This window comes from Bos javanicus, chromosome 8 (assembly GCF_032452875.1).
Source record: "Bos javanicus breed banteng chromosome 8, ARS-OSU_banteng_1.0, whole genome shotgun sequence".
Taxonomy (NCBI): domain Eukaryota; kingdom Metazoa; phylum Chordata; class Mammalia; order Artiodactyla; family Bovidae; genus Bos; species Bos javanicus.
Genome location: NC_083875.1, coordinates 72,251,611 through 72,276,643, shown reverse-complemented (window position 1 = coordinate 72,276,643; position 25,033 = coordinate 72,251,611). Strand labels below are relative to the sequence as shown.

The window sequence follows — 25,033 nt, the reverse complement described above, 5'->3', positions numbered from 1 at the left end:
CCTGGATGCTGTTTGTGGTTATCTGGTCGAGCTCCAGTCTATGAGCTCCTCAGCAGCAGTACAAGCCATCACTGGAAACTTTAAATCTCTTCAGGCTAAACTAGAACGGCTACATTAATTATTGTAATGTATTTTCATCCCTGCGTTTTTAATCTGTAAAATAAAAACTCAGCTGGGTCCAGCTATCACATGCTCTAAATCTAAGAATTTAAGAACAATTTTAGTAGAAATGCGTTTTTAATAAATGGCTGGTATCAGCAGAAAAAAAATGTTGTCATTATAACATTTTCATTATAACAACGTCATTAACATTTGCTTGTAGACAAGTTGGAAAAGGTACCACATTAAGATGTCATTGGCCATTCACACTTAAAGTAAAGTCATTCAGTCGTGTCTGACTCTGCAACCCCATGGACTGTAGCCTACTAGGCTCCTCTGTCCATGGGATTTTCCAGGCAAGAGTACTGGAGTGGGTTACCATTTACTCCTCCAGGGGATCTTCCTGATCCAGGGATCGAACCTGGGTCTCCAGCATTGCAGACAGACGTTTTACTGTCTGAGCCACCAGGGAAGCCACACTTAAGTATGAACTAATTTATCAGATACTTTCCCCAAAGGTCAATGTTAGCAAAACTCCAGATGCCCTTGAAATAAGAGAGTAAGAAAGGAACAAAGGACCATTCTGTGGCCAAAATCTTGTTTGTTTTTTTATAGAGACATAGATGTTTGGGACGGGAGAAGGAAATGGCAACCCACTCCAGTACTCTTGCCTGGAAAATCCCATGGGCAGAGGAGCCTGGTAGGCTGCAGTCCATGGGGTTGCTAAGAATTGGACAGAACTGAAGCAACCTAGCAGCAGCAGCAGATGTTTGGGACACCATGGAGGGTGGCTCTGAGAAACACCCTAGCTTGATAATACTCATGACTGAGCCTTTTTTTTTAATTAAATTTATTTATTTTTAATTGAAGGATAATTGCTTTACAGTATTGTATTGGTTTCTGCCAAACATCAACATGAATCCACCATAGGTATACATATGACTGAGCCTTTTTATATTCTCTTCCTGTTCTTTTCTTGGCCTTGATTCTCTATGTCTGACACCTACACCTTGGCATCATTTCTATGATGGTGTTTTAACCAGATAAAAATTTTTATTAACTAAAAATTGATATACCATTGTGAATCTCAGGATAAATGCATTTATCACTACAAAATAGTAAATAGTGGCATAACATTTTGAGTACCTAGGAGAGAATATCTCTAACCTGGTGATAAAATGGTTTAAGGGAAAAATAGATTTTTAGTTGCTTCTTAAAATGCAACACTTGAGGGACTTCCCTGGTGGTCCAGTGGTGAAGAATCTGCCTTGCAGTGCAGAGGTTGTGGGTTCACTCCTTGGTCAGGGAACTAAGATCCCACATGTCGAGGGGCAACTAAGCCCGTGCACCACAACTAGAGAGTCCATGCACCACAATGAAATACTGAGCATGATGCAGTGAGGATCCTGTGTGCCACAATGATCCAACACACTCAAATACATGAATGCTAAAAAAAAAAAAGTTTAATGCAACACTTGAGAGCCTCCTACTACTCCTATCTTTTAAAAAAGATATAATTCTTTTTTTCACCTGTTGTCTCCTTGGTCATAGATGAGCCCCTTGCTTTCAAGTCCTTTGATTTTTTTTTTTAAGTTTACCTTGGACTTACGAATCTCATGATGTAAGCAGCTGATCCAAGTTAAGAGTCCCAGAAAGCATTCAGACCTACCATGTTCTGAGGTCTTGTGGTGATTTCTTCTCCACCGGGTGAGTAATATGTTTCAGTGTAGTCTGGTCCCAGAAGATGCCTGGAGAGAGCAGAAAGTTGAACAATACTCTCATGGTGATAATTAAGGCTAATATCCCTGATTTGATCTTCAGCATTAAAGGAATGATAATATTTATGGTGAGAAAGAGCTGAATTTCTGATGCACTGATACTTTTCCAATATCGTGAGTCTGCTCCTAAAGCAAATCAAACATTCAGTTATACCTCTTAGATCTGAGGACAGAAATGTCTTCCAATATTTTACTAACACAGAAATCAGAGAGTGATTTTTCTAACTTCAAATGTATTATTGGGATTCTTCACACCAATAAGACAGCCTCTAAGCAATCTCGGAAGGGTATTTGGTCACAAGTACACATCAAGGAGCATTGCATTCAGGGAGGAGTTTACTGACTATTATAGAACTTGGTGTAACCCTATTCCTTGAGTATCTCAAGGCTGTGTGCCCTGACTGAGCCTTATATATAAAAGCAGAGACATTACTTTGCTGACAAAGGTCTGTCTAGTCAAAGCTATGCTTTTTCCAGTAGTCATGTATGGATGTGAGAGTTGGACCATAAAGAAAACTGAGTGTCAAAGAACTGATGATTTTGAACTGTGGTGTTAGACTTCTCCCCTAGAGAGTCCCTTGGATCTCAAGGAGACCAAACCAGTCAAACCTAAAGGAAATCAGTCTTGAATATTCATTGGAAGGATTGATGCTGAAGCTGAAACTCCAATACTTTGGCCACCTGATGCGAAGAACTGACTCATTGGAAAAGACCCTGATGCTGGGAAAGATTGAAGGCAGGAGGAGAAGGGGATGACAGATGAGATGGTTGGATGGCTTCACCAACTCGATGGACATGAGTTTGAGCAAGCTCTGGGAGTTAGTGATGGACAGGGAAGCCTGGTTTGCTTCAGTCCATGGGGTCGCAAAGAGTTGGACACGACTGAGCGACTGAACAAAACTGAGCTGAAGTGATGTATCAAATTGATAACTAATGAAAACTCACTGTATAGCACAGGGAACTCTACTCAATGCTCTGTGGTGACCTAAATGGGAAAGAAATTCAAGAAAGGAGATATACATATACGTATAGCTGATTCACTTTTCTGTACAGTAGAAACTAACATAATATTTTAAAGAAAATATACTCCAATTAAATAAAAGTACTGGAAAGTCACATCAAAGGTTTGAGTTTATCTGGGTAGAATATATTTGCAGCAAATTCCAAAATTACCAAGGAAGAAAGTCGTTTGTGCAGCTGACTTTGTTTTATAATTTGCATATAATTTCCTAGAGAAACATCAAGCTTCTTCGATAATATTAGCACAAACTATTAGAATCTAATGATCAATATGCTTTACGTCTTCTTTGTGAAATTAGACTATATAGAGTTTCAAGATTTATTTTCCTACATGTTTTTTTAGAATAATCCAGCAATTAGACTTGCAGAAAATGCAACTTACTCAGCTTTTTGTAGTGAAAGAATGACTTCTTCTCCATTTAACATCATCTGATATTGAAGTTCAGGTTCATATCTTTCCTAAAAATATTTAATAACATAATGATAATTTACATTTCTGAATCTATCTAAAATAATTATAATGATATAGGTAGCTGTACAGAATAATAATTACAAATGCATGTAAGATAAAAGCAGTCCTCATGCTTCTAAAATATGTAAAAGAAAACACAAATTTTACACCAAGATAGATTTCCAAAAAGTACAATAACATGGTAATAATACAGATCAAATTCACTCTAATATGTAAGATAGGGACTTATCATTTGCTCTAACATATGGTATACAGTTCTGTACTCTAATGGATCCTAATAGGGTAATAATAAGGCACATATTTTTACTGCTTTAAAGCTAAACCAAGTATACTAAAAAAGCTCAAACAAAAACATGCTAAAAGTTAAAATAAAAATTATTAAATGAGGAAAATCTTTGCAAAAATGTAATAGTCAAAGAGTATCTTCAACACAGTAAAAAAAAAAATCTTGTAAATTAATGAGATAATTTTATCTCCTAGAAATGGCTGCCATTCCTGTCTTCCTTTATTTTGTTCTCCCCACAAACTTGGAGAAATATCCAAGCTGCTTTATTCTTTCTGATCCAGGGAGTCAGTTAACTTCCTTCCTCCTGCTTCAGTGCAAAAAAGCATTTGAAGAAAACCTATGCTCTCTCCAGGGCAAAGGGGAGCTTTTGTATAAATGTATTTCAAAACTAAACTATTAGATGTTGACTGTGACATCACTTCTGCTAGTAAAAAGATCCTTTGCTGTCTCATTAGATGACACCATGGTCAATCCATTGCTTACCTCTTTGCCATGCTTCTCTTTTTGGTTATTCTGTATCTCTCTTTTGTGTAAAATGTGTAGTTTCTTAGGATGAACTACTTCATACAGCTCTGATTCAAGTGTTTGTCTTATGGTTATTGCTAGAGAAAGAGACATAATATCGATATAAAATATGTAAATGTTTTTGTTGACTGGTTTGTTGAAATCACGTGGAAGACAATTCCCATTGAGAAGAGAAACGCTGAGAAGAACAATTTCCTTCTTCTACTTAAGCTTTGATAACAAAGAATTTTTCTTTAGCTTTCTCTCCCTCTCCTGGAAAGACATGACAAAGATGAAATTAATTCTTTGGAATTGTCAATATATTAGTGCTTACCTTGAGTCTGAATAATGAGGCAGAGGATGGAGAGCAGGACCAAAGACATGCTGGCTACTGCAGGTAGCTGAGAAGTCCTACTCAGCACAAAGTTGTGATCTGACCAGTTGTCCAGTTTTATCTCCCCTCCTTCACTGTCCAGCTTTATCTTCCCCCTACTTCTCTTTACAAATTGAAAAAAAGTTTTAAAAATCGCAAACCTTCTTTGGAAGTTTGAGGAATGTTTCCTAATGGCTTTGAAAAGTTGCCAAGACATTGCGCTGTCAAGACCATGAGAATGTTCCTCATTTCTGAGAAGTTTTTATGTCTGTGGTTACATCTTGTTAAGGACTCACATCTGGGCAACTGCTTGGCCCTGGTGCTCCAATAGCATGGGAAAGTACCTACTAACACTGAGATATCTGTATATTTAAGAAAATCTATCAGTCTGTACATGTTTTGAAAAAGTGTTGTTGATTTTCTGGACCAGCAAAAGATATAAATGCTTATAGAGAAAACTTAAATTGAGAGAAAAATAGTTGGGCACCCAATGGCCCAAGATTATGTTTATGTTTCTTTGATTTCCGATGACTTCTTTTGGATAAAATACTAGAAACAATATTATTTAGTAAAAAAGGTAAAACAATTTGAGATTCTTGGTATCCATTGACCTGGTATTTCTCAGTTAACTCTAAGTTATATTCCTATTAGTAGAGTTTTCCCAATCTAAAAATCAATGCTCTTTAACTACTGAGTTTATTTTTTACTGATACATTTGGGAGTTTGCAAGCATCAGATTGTAAGTTTTATAGTAATCTCTCCATGTCTATGCTTCTCTTTGTTTTTCTACATTCTTTTGAGTCATTTAAGTTTGCTCTATAATTTTCTATATCTTTTGCTGGTCTAGAAGATCAAAATTCTACATGTATCCTATAGTATGCATGCATACATGCTAAGTCGCTCCAGTCGTGCCTGACTGTGCGATCCCGTGGACAGCAGCCCACCACCCTCATCTGCCCATGGGACTCTCCAGGCAAGAATACTGGAGTGGGTTGCCATTTCCTTCTCCGATTTAATTGCTAAGTCACGTCTAACTCTTTGGAACCCCATGGACCTTAGCCCACCAGGCCCCTCTGTCCATGGGATTTTCCAGGCAAGAATACCGGAGTGGGTTGCCATTTCCTTCTCCCGTATCCTATAGTAGTTACCATTAAAATTTAGCAAAATAAAATCCTAATAACATCTAACTACCATCAACTAATACAAGATCCGGCAATGGTGTAACTCTTATCAGCATCCCACCCCTAGCCACCTTACATGTTGTTGTCAGGTGTTTTAATTCTACCATGATTTTCATCCCCTGGTCATTATAGTTAGTTTTGTGTTTTATACAGATACTATTTGAAATTACTCATAAGCATACCATCTTCTTTTCTCCAAGATTCCTTTTTGTAAAACATATTTTCTAACAAAGCATCTCTTAGAGTAAACGGAATACTGTGTTTTAAAATTCTTTCCCAGGAGACTATATTTATTTCACTATATTCTTTAATGGTAGTTAGGTGGGAATACAGTTTTAGGATGACAATAAATGTATCAGCATTTGGGAACTATTTTACTGTTTTTTTTTGGGGGGGGCAACTCATATTACTGTTGAAAATTCTACTTTCAGACTATTAAAAAACAAATTATTATTATTATTATTATTGCTATTTATACAAATAACAGGGCTTCCCAGGTAGCGCTAGTGGTAAAAGTACTTGCCTAACAATGCAGAAGACATAAGACGTACAGGTTCCATTCCTGGGTTGGAAAGAGCCTCTGGAGGAGGACATGACAATTCACTCCAGTATTCTTGCCTGAAGAATCCCATGGACAGAGCAGCCTGGCCGGCTACAGCCCATAGGGTCTCAAAGAGTCAGACATGACTGAAGCAACTTGGCAGCAGCAGCATACTACTAATATTGCAAGATAAATTAAATATTTATTGAGATTATGCTAATTTGAGTTTACACTAAATTAATACTACATTTCTGGGCCTTTCAAGATGACCCTGATACTGTCCTTGAAAATGAAAAGTGTAAGTTGTTCAGTGGTTTCCGATTGAACACCAGTTCTCCTGCATTGCAGGCGGATTCTTTACTGTCTGAGCCACCAGGGAAGCCCAAGAATACTGGAGTGGGTAGTCTATCTCCTTCTCCAGCAGATCTTCCTGACCCAGGAATTGAACCAGATCTACTGCATTGCAGGTGGATTCTTTACCAGCTGAGCTAGTAGGGAAGCCCGATGCCATCCTTAGTATTCCTGTAATAAAGTCTAATAATAGAGATTAATCTACAAATAGATACAGTTTATGCAAATGGTAAATATTGTGACTGAGGCTTGTGCATTATATTCAGGTAGATTTTAGAATACATCATTTGGTGCAGGGGGTGGGGTGGGGGGAGAGAGATTATTATTAGCTAGAAAAGAAATAGTGGAAGGAGTATTCTGGTGAGAGAAAACTAAGTGAGAAAAGCCAATGGATATGTAGAAAACACAAATGTATGTATAACTACAGTCCATTTCCATGACTTAAATACAGCATAAAAAGTATGTATTCACCCCACTCTGGTATTCTTGCCTGGGAAATCCCATGAACAGAGAAGCCTGGTGGGCTATGATCTAGAGGATTGCAAAGAGTTGGAAACAACTTAGCGACTAACCAACAACAAGCTTATGGAGAGACAAATATTAAAGGCCTTGAAGACAATGGTGCGTATTGGTACATATCTTAGAAATAGTTAGCTCATAAAATTATCACACTTGCTAATTGATTGGATGTAGCAACTAAGGGATATAGAAAAATCTTGAATGATTTTTAAGGTGAAGTTTGAGCAACTGTATGAATTTGACAGATGCTATCTTCCAATTTGGTCAGTTAGTGAGAGTTGCAGTTTAGTTAAAACTCTTAAAGGCAGGATATATAAATCCTGGTGTGTCCTTCAGGAGCACAGTACCATGAAGATAACAGATGTTTGAAAATATGAATGTTCAGTGAAAGAAGTTTATAAACTGCACTATCTGCCCAAGATACTGATGCTGTTTGTTAGAGAGTTGAGTATCAGTCTATAAATTAAAGCTGGGGAAATAACAATGAAAGGGTTGTTTACTTAATGCATCTGGAGGGAACAGGGAATGATATATACATGTACCCTTCTGAATAAAATATCCAAGGAATTACTAAACATAGGGCTTAATTTACGACCATTAAACTAAGAAATCATGGCAAATATCCTGACCACAGAGAATTTTGTTCCCATAAAACTTAACAACTTAACAGTAATTGGAAAGTTTCATGATAAAGTATACTTGGTGATTAGGAAAGTTGTTTAAATACTGTTTAACTAGAAATAAAACAGCAACATGAATAAAAATGGCAAAATCCCTTAAAACGTAAATATTTTGCATGCATTCTTTTATTTGGTAATTGTATAGATTTAAGTCTTTGGTTCAAAGATTATGATTCCCAATTTATAGATGACTCAAAGATACTTAGTACAAATCATCCAGAAGGTATGTAATATCTGTCTCTTAAGTCACTGACATAGGAGAGTTGCTTGATAAGAGAACTAAAGTATTTCAAATATTTTATTGAGGGAGATATCCATGATGGCTTCAACTGCTTCAAGGAAAAAGTCTATTTTAAAAATATGAGAGGGTAGTAATTAGTGGGTTGAGTGAGAGGTTTGAGATGAGAAGAGAGGGTTTAGAATAATTAAACATAGGGGTTGATACATATATACTATTGATATTATATATGAAATAGATAACTAATGACAATATACTGTATAGCACAGGGAGCTCTACTTAAAGCACTCTGGTGTCTTGAATGGGAAGAAAGTACAAAAGGAGGGGATATATGTATGTGTATGGACATGTGTGGGCTTCCCAGGCGGTGCTAATGGTAAAGAACCCACCTGCCAATGCAGGAGATGTGAGAGACCCAGGGAGATTCAATCCCTGGGTCAGGGAGATCCCCTGGAGGAGTGCAAGGTAGCCCACTCAAGTCTTCTGGCCTATAATTAAAACCTATTTATACTCATCAACTAAATAAGTGACAACTATTTCTCCCCCAAATATAAGAATTCACCTGGCTCTCATACTCCTTCCTCTTTCCCAAGTCCTACATGGTGTTGATATTACCCAGACTTTAGTTCAGTTCAGTTCAGTCTCTCAGTCATGTGTGACTCTTTGCGACCCCATGGACTGCAGCACACCAGGCCTCCATGTCCACTGCCAACTCTCGGGGTTTACTCAAACTCATGTCCATTGAGTCAGTGATGCCATCCAACCATCTCATTCTCTGTCATCCCCTTCTCCTCCTGCTTTCAATCTTTCCCAGCATCAGGGGCTTTTCAAATGAGTCAGTTCTTGACATCAGGTGACCAAAGTATTGGAGTTTCAGCTTCAGCATCAGTCCTTCCAATGAATATTCAAGACTTATTTCCTTTAGGATGGACTGGTGAGATCTCCTTGCTGTCCAAGGAAATCTCAAGAGTCTTCTCCAATACCATAGTTCAAAAGCATCAGTTCTTTGGTGTTTAGCTTCCTTTATGGGTTCAACTCTCACATCCATACATGACTACTGGAAAAACCATAGCTTTGACTAGATGGACCTTTGTTGGCAAAGTACTTTATGTCTCTGCTTTTTAATACATTGTCTAGGTTGATCATAACTTTTCTTCCAAGGAGCAAGTGTCTTTTAGTTTCATGGCTACAGTCACCATCTGCAGTGATTTTGGAGCCCAAGAAAATAAAGTCTGTCACTGTTTCCACTGTTTCCCCATCTATTTGCCATGATCATGAATCAAGGCAAATTGGAAGTGGTCAAACAGGAGATGGCAAGAGTGAACATCGACATTTGAGGAATCAGCTAACTAAAATGGACTGGAATGGGTGAATTTAACTCATATGACCATTATATCTACTACTGTGGGCAAGAATCCCTTCAAAGAAATGGAGTAGCCATCATAGTCAACAAAAGAGCCCAAAATGCAGTACTTGGATGCAATCTCAAAAACAACAGAATGATCTCAGTTTGTTTTCATAGCAAACCATTCAATATCACAGTAATCCAAGTCTGTGTCCTGACCAGTGATGCTGAAGAAGTTGAATGGTTCTATGAAGAACTACAAGACCTTCTAGAATTAACACCCCAAAAAGATGTCTTTTTCATTGTAGGGGGCTGGAATGCAAAAGTAGGGAGTCAAGAAATTCCGGGAGTAACAGGTAAATTAGACCTTGGAGTATGGAATGAAACAGGACAAAGGCTAACAATGTTTTCCCAAGACAATGCACTGGTCATAGCAAACACCCTCTTCCAACAACACAAGAGAAGACTCTACACATGGACATCACCAGATGGTCAATACCAAAATCAGATTGATTATATTTTTTGCAGCCAAAGATGGAGACGCTCTATACAGTCATCAAAAACAAGACTGGGAGCTGACTGTGGCTCAAATCATGAACTCCTTATTGCCAAATTCAGACTTAAATTGAAGAAAGTAGGGAAAACCACTAGACCATTCAGGTATGACCTAAATCAAATCCCTTAAGATTATACAGAGGAAGTGACAGATAGATTCAAGGGGTTAGATCTAATAGACAGAGTGCCAATGAACTACAGATGGAGGTTTGTGACATTGTACAGGAAACAGGGATCAAGACCATCCCCAAGAAAAAGAAATGCAAAAAGGCAAAATGGTTGTCTGAGGAGGCCTTACAAATAGCTGTGAATAGAAAAGAAGTGAAAGGCAAAGGAGAAAAGTAAAGATATACCCATTTGAATCCAAAGTTCCAAAGAATAGCAAGGAGAGATAGGAAAGCCTTTCTCAGTGATCAATGCAAAGAAACAGAGAGAAACAACAGAATGGGAAAGTCTAGAGATCTCTTCAAGAAAATTAGAGATACCAAGGGAACATTTCATGCAGAGATGGGCACAATAAATGACAGAAATGGTATGGACCTAATAGAAGCAGAAGATATTAAGAAGAGGTGGCAAGAATACACAGAAGAACTGTACAAAAAAGATCTTCATGACCCAGATTATCACGGTGGTGTGATCACCAACCTAGAGCTAGACATTGTGGAATGCATGCGAAGTCACGTGGGCCTTAGGAAGCATCACTACGAACAAAGATAGTGGAGGTGATGGAATTCCAATTGAGATATTTTAAGTCGTAAAAGATGATGCTGTGAAAGTACTACCTAGAATTACACTGTCTAAAAAATAGTCACTAGCCACATGTGGCTGTTAAGGTTAACATTAATTAAACTAAATATAATTGAAACATTCAGTTCCACTGTCATAGAAGTCATAATTCAAGTACTCAGTAACTATGTTGCTGGTGACTCCCATGTTGCAGGGTGATGATATAGAAGATGTCCATCAAAACAGAAAGTTTTCTTGGATAGAATTACCTAGATTTTCAAATCATGGAAATTATGAATACACTTTGGGGGGCTATAATGATTTTGTTTTAGGATACATACATTTTATCAAGGTATTTGATCATCTCTGTTTCATATATCTCTTGTGGTATACACTGGATTTTCTTTCTTCTTATTTATTAATTTATATAAAAGGCTTTCAAGTGGGTCTTTATGTCATTAATTTTTATAACCTTTAATGCTTGAGAATATTTTTGAATCAAACTGATAATTGAATAAAGAGTTTAGTTGGGCATAAAATCATAGTTCTAAGTTCTTTTCCTTCAATATTTTAAAATTGCTATTGTATTTTCTTCTTGCATCTATTACAGCTGTTGGAAAATGTGGTTTCAGTATAATCTTGGTTGTTTTCAATGTGATATACTATTTCTTTTGGAATCATTGGATTTTTTTTTTCTTTGTTTTAAAGTTCCTAAATTTTCTATAACTACCTAGGGGCACAATTTTTTTTTTTTTTTAATGTTTTGCTCCTCTTCTCCTTTTGACTCTCCATGGTTTTTCTCACACCATGCTCTTTTCTCTTTCTTAAGTCTGGAAAATTCATTTACATTATTCAAGTTATTTCCTTATCTCTACTCTTTTGAATTTTCTGTCTTTGGGGCATTTCTATTATTTGGATTTTAACATTTCTACTATCATTAATCTTTGGAAATGTTTGCTTCCTTAATGTGTTATTTTGGAGTCAGCTACCTCATTTTGACATGACATTGTTACTTATTCTATTAAGCAATACATGTAGAGATGGACAGCCTCAGATATTACCAGCTAGAAAAGCTAGAAAGTGGGAAGTTGATGAGTTTCCCACAGGTTGAAAAACCTCAAAGACCAAGAAACAAGTCAGTTACTCAACACTCACAGACAGTTTTCAGATCTTCACCGTTTGCACCTAGAGAAATAGTATTACGAAGAAAAAGCCCTTAGTTGTTAACTTCCTCTGTCAGTTTAGAGCTGGTGGGGTGAGAAAGCAACTTTCAGGGATTAGTCTTATTGCCTCTGAATTCTTACTTCTCAGGGTTTCTCTTTTGCCATAATTTTATCCCTGAGTCTGCCAGGACTTATCCCAGTTGTGGTAGCTATAGTAGACAACACTGCGTAGTCAAAGCAAAGCTGGCAAACAGCCAAAGGAGCACAATACATCCTGTTCCTCTCTTATTTACCCTCTCACAGACTTGCCCAAGCTGCTTCCTGATCCAAGCCAAAACCACACACAGAAATCTAAAAACAAGCCCACAGTCACTCCCACATTATCCAGGGAAGTCTTCCAGTTGTCTTAAGTTCTTCTTGGACCAAAGAAATAGTCAGCTGGGCTACATCAGCTCTTTGCTCCAAATCCCTGGATGATTTTTAAATATAAGCAAGATACACATGTTTTCTTTCCTCACTAAATTTGCTTAGAATTAGATCATTCTGTTAAATGAGTCCCTCAAAACCCCTTTCTAGTTATGAAACCGATTTCTATCAGTGTTGCTTCTTTTTTCCTATTTGCTTCTCTATTTAGTGTTTCAAGAAAAAAGCAGAAGCCTAAACCAAACAGCTCTTGTATCTTTAGTTGTGAGACCCACACATTGCTAATGGAGGTATTGTTTGAGGTCACTAGAGCCATAGCGTGTGGAAGATTTACCATCTCAAGAGAAATTAGAAGACTTAAATATAAGTTTGCTTATGGCATTATCTTCAGTTACAACAAAATAAAAGGTGCCTATGAGTCAGTTCTTTGCATCAGGTGGCCAAAGTATCGGAGCTTCAGCTTCAGCATAAGTCCTTCCAATGAATATTCAGGACTGATTTCCTTTAGGATTGACTGGTTGGATCTCCCTGCAGTCCAAGGGACTCTTAAGAGTCTTCTCCAAAAAAAAAAAAAAAAAAGGGTCTTCTCCAACACCACAGTTCAAAAGCATCAATTCTTCAGCACTCAGCTTTCTTTGTGGTCCAACTCACACATCCATACATGATCACTGGAAAAGACCTTGATGCTGGGAAAGATTGAAGGCAGAAGGAGAAGGGGATGACAGAGGATGAGATGATTAGATAGCATCACCAACTTGATGGATATGAGTTTTAGCAAGCTCTGGGTGTTGGTGATGGACAGGGAAGCCTGGTGTGCTGCAGTCCATGGGGTCGCAACAATTCAGACACAACTGAGTGACTGAAATGAACTGAAGATATCACTACACACCTATTAGAATGGCCAAAATCCAGAGCACTGACAGCATCAAATGCTGGGGAGGATGTAAAGCAACAGGAGCTCTTGTTATATGCTAGTGGGAAAGCAAGATGTTTCAGCCACTTTGGAAGACAGTTTAGCATAACCATACAGTCCAGCAATCTCACTCCTTGGTATTTAGCCAAATGAATGAAAACTTAAGTTTGTGCAAATACCTAAATATGGACAATTACAGCAGCTTTCTCATAACTGCCATAAATTGGAAGTAACTAAGATATCCTTCAGTAGTTGAATGGATAAATAAATAGCAGTATATTTAGAAATGGAATTTTATTCAGCAGTGAAAATAAATGAACTACCGAGAATGAAAAGACATGGAAGAAGCAAATGCATATGGCCACGTGACAGAAGCCAATACAAGAAAAGTTACATACCTTTTGATTTCAACTGTATGGCAATGGTTTCCAGGGGCTAGGGGTGTGGGAGGAAAGAATCTGCAGAAAAAAGAGGCAAGTACCTTATAAATGCTTCCCAGGTGGCTCAGTGGTCAAGAATCTGCCTGCCAATGCAGGAGATGTAGGTTTGATCCCTCGGTCAGTTTGATCCCTGGATCAGGAAGATCCCCTGAAGAAGGAAATGGCAACCCAGCAACTCACTCCAGTATTCTTGCCTGGAAAATCCCATGGATAGAGGAGCCTTGGGGGCTACAGTCCATGGGGTTCCAAAAGAGTCAGACATGACTCAGAGTTTAAACAATAACAACCATACAATACTTTGTCTAGTACTCTAATGGTGGATATATGGCATCACTGTGTGTTTGTCCAATCCCTAGAACACATAACACTAAAGATGGACCCTATGTCAAGGCTGTATATTGTCACCCTACTTATTTAACTTATGTGCAGAATACATCATGAGAAATGTTGGGCTGGAAGAAGCACAAGCTGGAATCAAGATTGCCAGGAGAAATATCAATAACCTCAGATATGCAGATGACACCATCCTTATGGCAGAAAGTGAAGAGGAACTAAGAAGCCTCTTGATGAAAGTGAAAGAAGAGAGTGAAAAAGTTGACTTAAAGCTCAACATCCAGAAAACGATGATCATGGCATCTGGTCCCATCACTTCATGGCAAATAGATGGGGAAACAGTGGAAACAGTGTCAAACTTTATTTTTGGGGGCTCCAAAATCATGGCAGATGGTGATTGCAGCCATGAAGTTAAAAGATGCTTACTCCTTGGAAGGAAAGTTATGACCAACCTAGATAGCATATTCAAAAGCAGAGACATTACTTTGCCAACAAAGGTCCGTCTAGTCAAGGCTATGGTTTTTCCTGTGGTCATGTATGGATGTGAGAGTTGGACTGTGAAGAAGGCTGAGTGCCAAAGAATTGATGCTTTTGAACTGTGGTGTTGGAGAAGACTCTTGAGAGTCCCTTGGACTGCAAGGAGATCCAACCAGTCCATTCTGAAGGAGATCAGCCCTGGGTGTTCTTTGGAAGGACTGATGCTAAAGCTGAAACTCCAGTACTTTGGCCACCTCATGCAAAGAGTTGACTCACTGGAAAAGACTCTGATGCTGGGAGGGATTGGGGGCAGGAGGAGAAGGGGACGACAGAGGAAAAGGTGGCTGGATGGCATCACTGACTCGATGGACGTTGAGTTTTAGTGAACTCCGGGAGCTGGTGATGGACAGACAGGGAGGCCTGGCATGCTGCAATTCATGTCGCAAAGAGTCGGACACGACTGAGTGACTGAACTGAACTGAACTGAATGTAAATTAAGGATTTTGAATTGTAATGATATGTCAACGTAGTTTCATCTACTATGACAAATGTCCAACTCCAATGGGGAATATTGATAATAGGGGAGGTTGTGCATGTGAGGGGTAGGAAGTATATGGCAAATCTCTGTACCTTCCACTCAATTTTACTGTGAATCTAAAACTTCTCTAGAAAATAAAATCTTTGTCTCTTCTCTACAGTCATGGGAATGAACCAAAATAAAATGAGTGAACCGTGTGTTTGCTGCAGCTAATCAGATTATCCCAATTGCTTTGGTTTCTGCTATAGTTGCATATAGGTTTCCCTGGCTGTTCAGTGGTAAAGAATCCACCTGCAATGCAGGAGTTAGATTCCTGGGTCAGGAAGATTCCCTGGAGGAAGGCATGGCAATCCACTGCAGTATTCTTGTCTGGAGAATCCCATGAACAGAGACGTCTGGTGGGCTGCAGTTCATAGGTTCACAAAGACAGAAGTAACTGAGCACACATGCATAGTTGCATATATTTTGTTGCTTACACTTGATATCCTTGTAAAAATTTGTTATTCAGCAACCAGCAAGATAAATATAAGCATCTCAAATATAAATATTGTTTGTTCTTGATTCTTTACAAGTTGTTTCTGTTAATTCTTATAGTCCATGCTCATGTTCAGTTGCATCAGTCATGTCCGACTCTTTGTGGCCCTATGGACTGCAGCCCACCAGGTTGCTCTGTCCATGGGCTTCTCCAGACAAGAATACTGAAGTAGGTTGTCGTGCCCTTCTCCAGGGGATCTTCTCTACCCAGGGGTCCAAACTGCATCTCCTGCATTGCAGGTGGATTCTTGACTGCTGAGCTGCCAGGGAAGCATTTGTATGGCACTAGCCTATTTATTCTGCACATTCATTCCTCCCACACCCCTAGCCAAGCAGGAAGAACTGTGTTCCTTCTGAATCATTGATTTTTATTATTTGGTTGGCTGGTTTGTTTTCCCAGTAGTCATGTATGGATGTGAGATTTGGACCATAAAGAAGGCTAAGCACTGAAGAATTGATGCTTTTGAACTGTGGTGTTGGAGAAGACTCTTGAGAGTCCCTTGGACTGCAAGGAGATCCAACCAGTCCATCCTGAAAGAAATCAATCCCAAAAATTCATTGGAAGAACGGATGCTGAAGCTGAAGTGCCAATACTTTCACCACCTGATGAGAAGGGCTGATTCATTAGAAAAGACCCCGATACTGGGAAAGATTAAAGGCAGGAAGAGAGGGGGACAACAGAGGACAAGATGGCTGTGGCATCACCGACCTGATGGACATGAGTTTGAGCTAGCTCTGGAAGTTGGTGATGAACAGGGAAGCCTGGCGTGCTGCAGTCCATGCAGTCGCAAAGGACTGAGTGACTGAACTGAACTTAGCTGGCTGGCTTTGTCCTGTTTATGTAATTTTATTATCCTTGTTGATAGTACATTAATTTTACTTTATGGATGCTATAAATCTCCTATCAATCTTGTTTACTTCTCTTGTTTCTTTGATTTGTTTTGTTTTATTTTCCAATAGTTTAGAAGAGAACTTGGAGCACATACTTATCAGCCATGTAGGGCTGTATGTTTTATATTTCACTGGTCTCATCTTACCCATGGCTTTATGGTTTCTGGAACGTTCTTGCTTTTTTTTCCCTAGGTAAGATTTTTATTTTTTTAACTTTTTATTTTGTATTGAGATATAGCCAAGTAACAAACAATGTTGTGATAGTTTCAGGTAAACAGCGGAAGTACTCAGCCATATATACTCATGTATCCAGTCTCCCCCAAAATCCCCTCCCACCCTGGCTGCCACTTATCATTGAACAGAGTTCCCTGTGCTATAAAGTAGGTCCTTTTTGGTTACCCATTCTAAATACAGCAGTGTGTACATGTCCGTCCCCAAATCCCTAACTGTCCCTTCCCTCCATCCTTTCCCTGGGCAACCATTGAAACATCTTGTTTTGCTTTCTAATTTTCCTGTTTCTTTTATGCTTCTTGAAACCTGCTCAATTTGTGTGTGCAATGTATATAAATATACAAAAAGACTCAAAAATAAGTAAATAAAATGCTTTATTTCAGTCTAACCTTGATAAACCTGCTGAACCATGACTTTATACATGCTATCGTTGAATCTCATTATCTTCCTAGAATGTCCCTTTCTTTTTATTTCCTTTGTAGGCCTGACAAACCTACTATTTTAAGGTTTAAATAGTACCTTCCTGAGAAACTTCTCATTCCCTTCTTTGACAAATATTTCCCATGAGCTCCCTTATGCTGTTATTTTAGCAATGATTATATTTCCATATTTATTTATGTCATTTTTTAGAATGAGGCTGTGAGCCTTGGAACAGCATGGAAAGAGGTTAATATTTCTGTCTTCAAGGTCAACATAATATAAATAAACTGGCATTTTTATAAATGTTTTAGTTAAAGAACAAGAAACACAGGTAAGTGTAAGTTGCATAATGCATAAATCTAGAATCTGGACAGAAGAATTCTTTTAAGGACTCGTTGAGTATATAACATTTCAAGACTCTTTGCTAATCATTAGTGGCCAGAATGGAGAGAAAAAATAATAGTGGACAGCCAAGAGACATAAGATTTGACTTCAACATCAGACAGATTGTCACTAGTAATATTGTAGAAAAGAAATGATAGCTGGAGATAAAATGGAGTTTCCATACTTAGTACTTTAACATTAAATGTGCTTTCCTGTGCAAGATAGCTTTGCTGTAGACAGTTTGTGTGCGGCTAAGTCACTTCAGTTGTGTCCGACTGTGTGCGACCCCATAGACGGCAGCCCACCAGGCTCCCCCGTCCCTGGGATTCTCCAGGCAAGAACACTGGAGTGGGTTGTCATTTCCTTCTCCAATGCATGAAAATGAAAAGGGAAAGTGAAGTCGCTCAGTCGTGCCCTACTCGTAGCGACCCCATGGACTGCAGCCCACCAGGCTCCTCCGTCCATGGGGTTTTCCAGGCAAGAGTACTGGAGTGGATTGCCATTGCCTTCTCTGAGACAGTTTGTGTAGAAGGAACTAAACTCTTAAGAGTCAGAAGAGTTGGGTTTGAGTCCCTATTTCAACACTTCCTAGCTGAGTAATCTAGAGAAAAATATTCTCATTTTATCTTTGTTTTCTCATCTGTAAAATGCATGCTTGCATGCTTAGTTGCTTAGTCGTGTCTGATTCTTTCTGACCCCCATGGACTATAGTCCACCAGGCTCTTCCATCCATGGGATTCTCCAGGCAAGAATACTTGGAATGGGTTGCCATTTCCTTCTCCAGGGATTATTCCTGATCCAGGGATTGAACCCAGGTCTCCTGCATTATAGGCAGATTCTTTACCATCTGAGCTACCAGGGAAGCTCCAATGAAGACAATGTTAGAAGAATTAAATGAAGACATCTGTGCACACATATATATACAGACTTGTATAAATCATATTGCATTCTATAATTATAAATTTTTACACTACCCTATGGTATTCTAACCTTTTTAAAAAATCACCAAATTTACAATCAGTTTTAATTTCGCTTTTTTATAAAAGTTTTATACATTCAGTGCTTGTTGATTTCCCCCAACTATCATTTCAGGGTAGTTTCACATGGCAGCCCCAAATCTTGGACAGTGTTGAGTTTAACCCAGAAGTTTTGGCTGAGATTTAGACGTAATGGAAGAAGAGGAATATGAATGAGGATATTAAGCAAATTCTAAAAGCACTTCATAGGCAGAATAAGCACAAAGAAAAATAGAGTCTCATTGATGAAATATCTACAAATAATAGGTAACTCAGCCCTATTTCCTGCTCAAAGACATGTGAAACAGTAGGCTGTACAGAGAGGGCCACACCTTTGACAAAGCCAAGAATGCAATTATCTTATGGGTAGATCCTAGACATATGGACATTATCTGCCCTTCTACACAATGGACATTTCTCTTCTTTTCTCATTTTCTTTTTATGTTTTCATAGAAAAGCACATGTCTTAGAAAATCCTATTTAGATACTGGCAATTTATGAATTGTTCATTGCATTTCATAGGTGTGGAAATTTAAAGATGCCCACAGAGTTCAAGTGATTTACTAAGTCTAAAAAGTTAGTTAATGGTAAAACCAGGGGAACTGTCTCTGCTTTTATCCCTATGTGTTGTATATTTTATCCCTATGTGTTGTATATTTTATCCCTATGTGTTGTATATTTTCCCCACATAGCGATTTTGTTGTTGTTGTTGTTCAGTCACTAAGTTGCATCTGACTTTTTGTGACCCCATGGACTGCAGCATGCCAGGCTTCCCTGTCCTTCACCATCTCCTGGAGTTTGCTCAAACTCATGTTCATTGAGCTGGTGATGCCATCCAACCATCTCATCCTCTATCCTCCTGCCTTCAATCTTTCCCAGCATCAGGGTCTTTTCCAATGAGTCAGTTCTTTGCATCAGGTGGCCAAAGTATTGGAGTTTCAGCATCAGTCCTTCCATGAATATTCAGGGTTGATTTTCTTTAGGATTAACTGAGTTTGATCTCCTGGCTGTCCAAGGGACTCTCAAGAGTCTATGCCAGCACCACAATTCAAAAGCATAAATTCATTTTTTAGTTTTCCTTATTCTTTTCTGTACATTTCCATTCAATTTTCTCTTAATTTTCTCCAGTTCCCATTCTGACACTTCAGCTTACCACTAGATCTGCTCAGTCTGCTATTAGAAAATAGGACCAAAGGAATGTCTGCCTAGAACTGACTCCTGTGGACTCCATTACAGTTATAGTTACAACAAGCCCCCAGAGACACACAAATCACAGTGAGCTACTTCACAGAAGTTGAAGAGTTTACAAAGCCAGACTGGTGACAGTGCTTTGCCTTAGAAGGGAAAATGTTATGAGCTGAGTCGTAACACTTGGCCTGTGACTCAGGGTCCTTGTCTATGAAAGTGTTAGTTAGTCATGTCCGACTCTTTGCAACCCCATGGGGTGTAGCCCTCCTACCAGACTCCTCTGTTCATAGAATTCTCCAGGCAATAATACTGGAGTGGGTGGCCATTCCCTTCTCCGGGGATCTTCTCAACCCAGGGATCGAATCCAGGTTTCCTATATTGCAGGCAGATTCTTTAACATCTGAGCCACCAGGGAAGCCCCTTCTCTATGAGAAATGCAACAAATTTTTTGCAGTCAAGGGGCTGAGATCCCATTCCTTAGAAGTTACTAAGATGACCAGATGGAGACCATTATCTATAGTCAGATTATCATCATCCTCTTTTTTATTTAGACAAACTTATGGGCTTTCTTTAGTTCCCTATTAGGGTTATACAATAAGGATTTCAACACTAAGTTCACATGGATGCTTGGTAAGGCTGAGAAAACAACCTGAGTTGTGGTTCTTACTAAGAAAAGAATAGCAAGAACTTTGCTTTAAAACAAGGTTCTAAAACACTAAGACTAAAGTGAGTAAAATTATCACTTAAAAGGACACTCACCAAGAAGCAAAGTGTAAAAAGCATGACTGGGTTAGGAAATGAGAAAGTCTGAACACAATGATAGTGTGCATGAGGATGTGGACACCCAGAGATTGTCTCTAGCAGTTTTACACAGAAAATATATTAAAATGATATTAGGGGACTTCCTTGGCAGTCCAGTGGTTAAGACTTCACTTTTCCAGTCAGGAAGCTAAAATCCCACATGCTTTATGGCCAAAAAACCAAAACATAAAACAGAAGCAATGTTGTAACAAATTCAATAAAGACTTTAAAAATACTTTATAAAAAATGATATTAGGCTACTCAGACTTTAAAAGGAATGATATTCTGAAATATTCTACAACATTAATGAACTTTGAAAACATTGTGCTAAGTGAAATAAATAAGTTACATGAAAGAAAAAAAAATACTGTATAATCCCCCTTATGATGGTACCTAGAATCAGCACATTTATATGGACAGAAGGTAGAAGAAAGCTTATCAGGGCCTGGGGGAAGTAATAATGGGAAGTTCTTTAATGGATAGGAACTTGTGTTTGAGGTAATGAATGAGTTCTGAAAATAGATAGTGGTGATGGGTACACAGCATTGTGAATGTACTTAATGCCACTGAATTGTGAAGTTGAAACTGGTTAAAAAGGTAAAATTTATATATATATTTTTTCAAGAGAACAACTAGGTTTTAAAAAACAGGCAAAAGAACCAAATAAACATTTATCCAAAGAAGACAGACAAGTGACTAACAGGTATATAAAAAGGTGTTCAACTTCACTGATCATCAAGGAAATGCAAATCAAAATCACAATGAAATATCACCTCATACCTGTTAGGATGGCTAGTATTGAAAAGGCCAGAGACAACGTGAGTTGGCGAGGGTGTGAAGAAAAGGGAAACTTTGTGCACTGTTAGTGGGAGTGTAAATTGGGACACCACTATGGAAAACAGTACAAAGATTTCTCAGAAAAATTAAAAATGGAACTACCATATGTTTCAGCACTTCCATCTCTGGGTATTTATATAAAAGAAGTGAAATCAGGATCTCAAAGAGTTATCTGCAATCCCTTGTTCATTGCAGCATGCTTCATAATACCCAAAATGTGAAACAATGTAAATGCCCATCAATAAATGAATGAATGTTTAAAAATATGGTATATACATACAATGGAATATTACTTAATCTTTAAAAAGGAAGGAAATCCTGTCATAGGCAACAGCATGGGTGAACCTGGAGGACATTATGCTAAATAAAATAAATGAATCACAGAAGGACAAATATTCCATGATTCCATTTATATGGGGTATATAAAACAGGCAAACTCATGGAAGCAAAGCATAAAATTGTGGTTGCCAGAGACTAGGGGTGGGTGGGAAATGGGGAATTGCTAATCAATAGGTATAAAATTTCCATTTTGAAAGATGAATAAGAATAGAGAGCTGCTATATAATATTGTACTTATATTAATAGATAACAATATTTTATGGCACATTTAAATATCTGTCAAGAGGACAGATGTTATGTCAAATGTTCTTACCACAATACATCTTTTAAAATTTATTTTAAAAAAAGAGTATGGACTTCTACACTAGGTGTGATAGAAAAAAGAGTTAAACTGTTTTTTCAGATTTTTTTTCATATGAACTATTTTTTAAACTCTTTATTGAATTTGTTGCAATATTACTTCTGTTTTATGTTTTCGCTTTGTAGCCATGGGGAATGTGGAATTTTAGCTCCCAGACCAGGGATTGAACCTGCACCTCCTGCATTGCAAGGTGAAATCTTAAGCACTGGACAGCCAGGGAAGTCCCAAGAGTTAAATTTTAACAAGGAGATACTGTCATAGTAAATTGCATACTATAATTTTCTCCTGCCTAGGAATTTAGTGGAAATTAAATCCAGGGCTAATTGCTAAGCAATGTCTAAAGTTGTCATTGGCAAAGCAAGTTCTTTTTCTGAAAGCAATATGTGGCAGTGATGATGAAGAGGAAAGCATGTATCCTAATAATAGAAGCAGTTACTTTATTAATCAGGATGGCTTCCGTGGCAAGTAAGAGCAAATCTAACTTGACAAATTTTATTGGTCATAAACAGAAGTCCCAAGAAAGTACAAAATGACTCAAGCAGTTATTAATCTGCCAATTTATGACAGCATTAAAAGACCAGGTTGTATTCTTTTCATCTTTCTGCTCCATCTTATTCAGTCTATCATATCCAAAAAGAACCAGGATACCTTTCTTAGAAATTCCCTAACATATCTCTAGACTTGTCCCATCAGCAAAAATGGTGCTGTGTTTTTTGTTTTTTGTTTTTTTTTTTAATATTCCTCGGTCCAAAGCCTACTTCAATGCAGTTACCTCAAAAAGAAGGATAAGAAGACAATAACAAAAAAAGAGTAAATGACTAAATGGAATTAGACCACTAGGAAAAACACATTTTTTGTTTTAGGAAACTCTGCATGTAAAACTCCTTAATAAATGCTTTTCAAGGGTGATGTCAGCATCATGACAATGTGAGATGTTCCCTTTGTCTCTTTCCTTCAATCTACAAACAGTAAAACATCCATAACTCAAAGGTGTCTTTGTCCAACACGCATGGGCAGCAGAGCATTCCACATAGCTGTCCTTCTAAAAGGTGGGTGGACTAGAAGACAGAGGAGGCGAGACCAGGGAAAGAGCAGATGCAGTGTCTGCCATCCTGGATCCCTCCAGCTGAGCCCACAGCTCCTGAGAACCAGGTAGCATCAGGGGAGGCAGTCCATACGATGCTGGCCTCCTGGCTGCAGGACATGTTTGTGGCCAAGGGAACCAGATAGCAGTGGGACATGCAATCTCAGCCCTCCAACTGTGGATGCACCTGTAACTCTACCCCCTCCATCTGCAGTAATGGTACCCACACCTCCAAATCAATCAACCACTGGTAAGGAAATGAGATTATTGTGATGGATGTAGTGTGACAGAAATTTATTCAGGAGATGGAGTTAGGATTACTATTAATTTTTTAAAAATTTTATATTGGAATATAGTTGATTTACAATGCTGTGTTAATTTTACGTATACAGTATAAATGATTTAATTATACACACTCATGAATCTACAGAAGATGAGATGATTGGATAGCATCAATGACTCAATTGACATGAGTTTGAGCAAGCTCTGGAAGATGGTAAAAGACAGGGAAACCTGGCGTGCTACAGTCCATTATGTCGCAAAGAGTTGGACATGACTGAGTGACTGAACAACAACATATATCTATTCCTTTTCAGATCCTTTTCCCATAGAGGTTATTACAGAGATATTTTTTAATATGAAAAACTGAAAACAAAATTGAGTTCTGAAAGGGAAGAAAGTTTTAGTAGGCAATCTACCAACTCTGTTCCATCACTAGTCAACTAAGCCGATGGTTACTGTTGGCAATGTGATTGCAGTTCACAAACCATTTGATTACTTTTAAAATGCTGGTATCTGGATGTTTATGCAAGATTTCCCAATCTTTAAATATTGGCAATACATTCAAAACATTTGAAAATACTTTTTTGGCCAAAATCACTCAGGCCAAACAAAATAAATCTGCAGTCCAAAAACACTCTGCAAGTCACCAATTTACAACCTCTGGTTTATGTTAGTAATTTCTGGTTTATGTTAGTAATTTATTTAACTAAAACTTTTCTATTTAGTAATGTTCACTTTATGCTTGCCAGTAACTGAATTATACAAATTTCTATAAAAATTAGTTAATAAAGCTTAATCAATTGTAGTGAACTTCCAATTACACAGCTAATGAGGACTGCAGAAGATAATGTAGGAAAAAGATATTATATAAACCAGAGGTTTATATAATTTTTTTTTTGTAACTAAGGTGACAGTTTCATGGTTCAAACAGTTAAGATGTTGCTAGTTATATAATGACGAATGTGCAATTTTCTCCCAATTTCTTGTGATTTCTTATTTTTTATCTTCATTAGACAGTGAATTAATTCCTAGCAAGTGAGAAAATAAATGTGCACAAGTCCTTTAACAAATATTAGCCAGCATCATGGTAAAAAATGGGGTGTGAGAAAGATTAGGAAATTCACCTAATTAGAAAATCAGCTTCATAGCTCATTCTTTAGAATCATCGTCTTTCCCATAAGTATGGAGAACAGAAAATTTTAATTCATTCAAAGATTATCAAGAATATGTCTCTCTTGAAATTTTGTGTCATTAGAGTGGAATCAAGAAATAGTAGCCTTGCTGGATATTGATGGCAAATAATAGTAAGGAAGTTAGTACATTTCTCTTCCATCCAGATTGTCTGGTCTTCCAAGTTGATCATTTACCCGGCAACACTTGTTTAGGTGTTACTTCAGATTTTTGGATTGGAGTCCTAAGGAAAGACAAAACTCTTAAATAATGAATTTTTCCTAAAAATGTAGATATTCTATAATCTTTAACTATTAAGAAGTTAAAATGAATTCTTTGTAGTCACACATCCTTTTCTATAGATTCCATGATACTTCACAATGAAGGAGTGGAAACACAGGAGGGTAGAGAAAGAAAAAGAGAAAAACATCACACTGGGATCCAACTATCCATATGGGTACTTATAGGAAAGAAGGTGGGGATCAGAAGAACAGTGATATCATGCTGAGTGTTTTTCTGTGGGAAATTTTCTCCATCTCA

General features: G+C 37.9%; 1 protein-coding gene across 4 annotated transcripts in view; it reads right to left on the bottom strand.

Moving 5' to 3' along the window:
* Nucleotides 1-25,033, bottom strand: part of LOC133252880 (disintegrin and metalloproteinase domain-containing protein 28-like) — a 125,352-nt gene that overhangs the window by 20,765 nt on the left and 79,554 nt on the right. For 2 of the 4 annotated variants that reach the window (XM_061425860.1, XM_061425861.1), the window contains 4 exons: nucleotides 4,494-4,656; nucleotides 4,139-4,257; nucleotides 3,280-3,356; nucleotides 1,769-1,847 (listed from right to left, as the gene is read on the bottom strand). In XM_061425860.1, coding sequence (XP_061281844.1) covers nucleotides 1,769-1,847; nucleotides 3,280-3,356; nucleotides 4,139-4,257; nucleotides 4,494-4,656 — 438 coding nt within the window. Of the gene's footprint in view, nucleotides 1-1,768; nucleotides 1,848-3,279; nucleotides 3,357-4,138; nucleotides 4,258-4,493; nucleotides 4,657-23,320; nucleotides 24,738-25,033 lie in introns of those variants that run through there. The other 2 variants (XM_061425862.1, XM_061425863.1) reach the window with 1 other exon arrangement.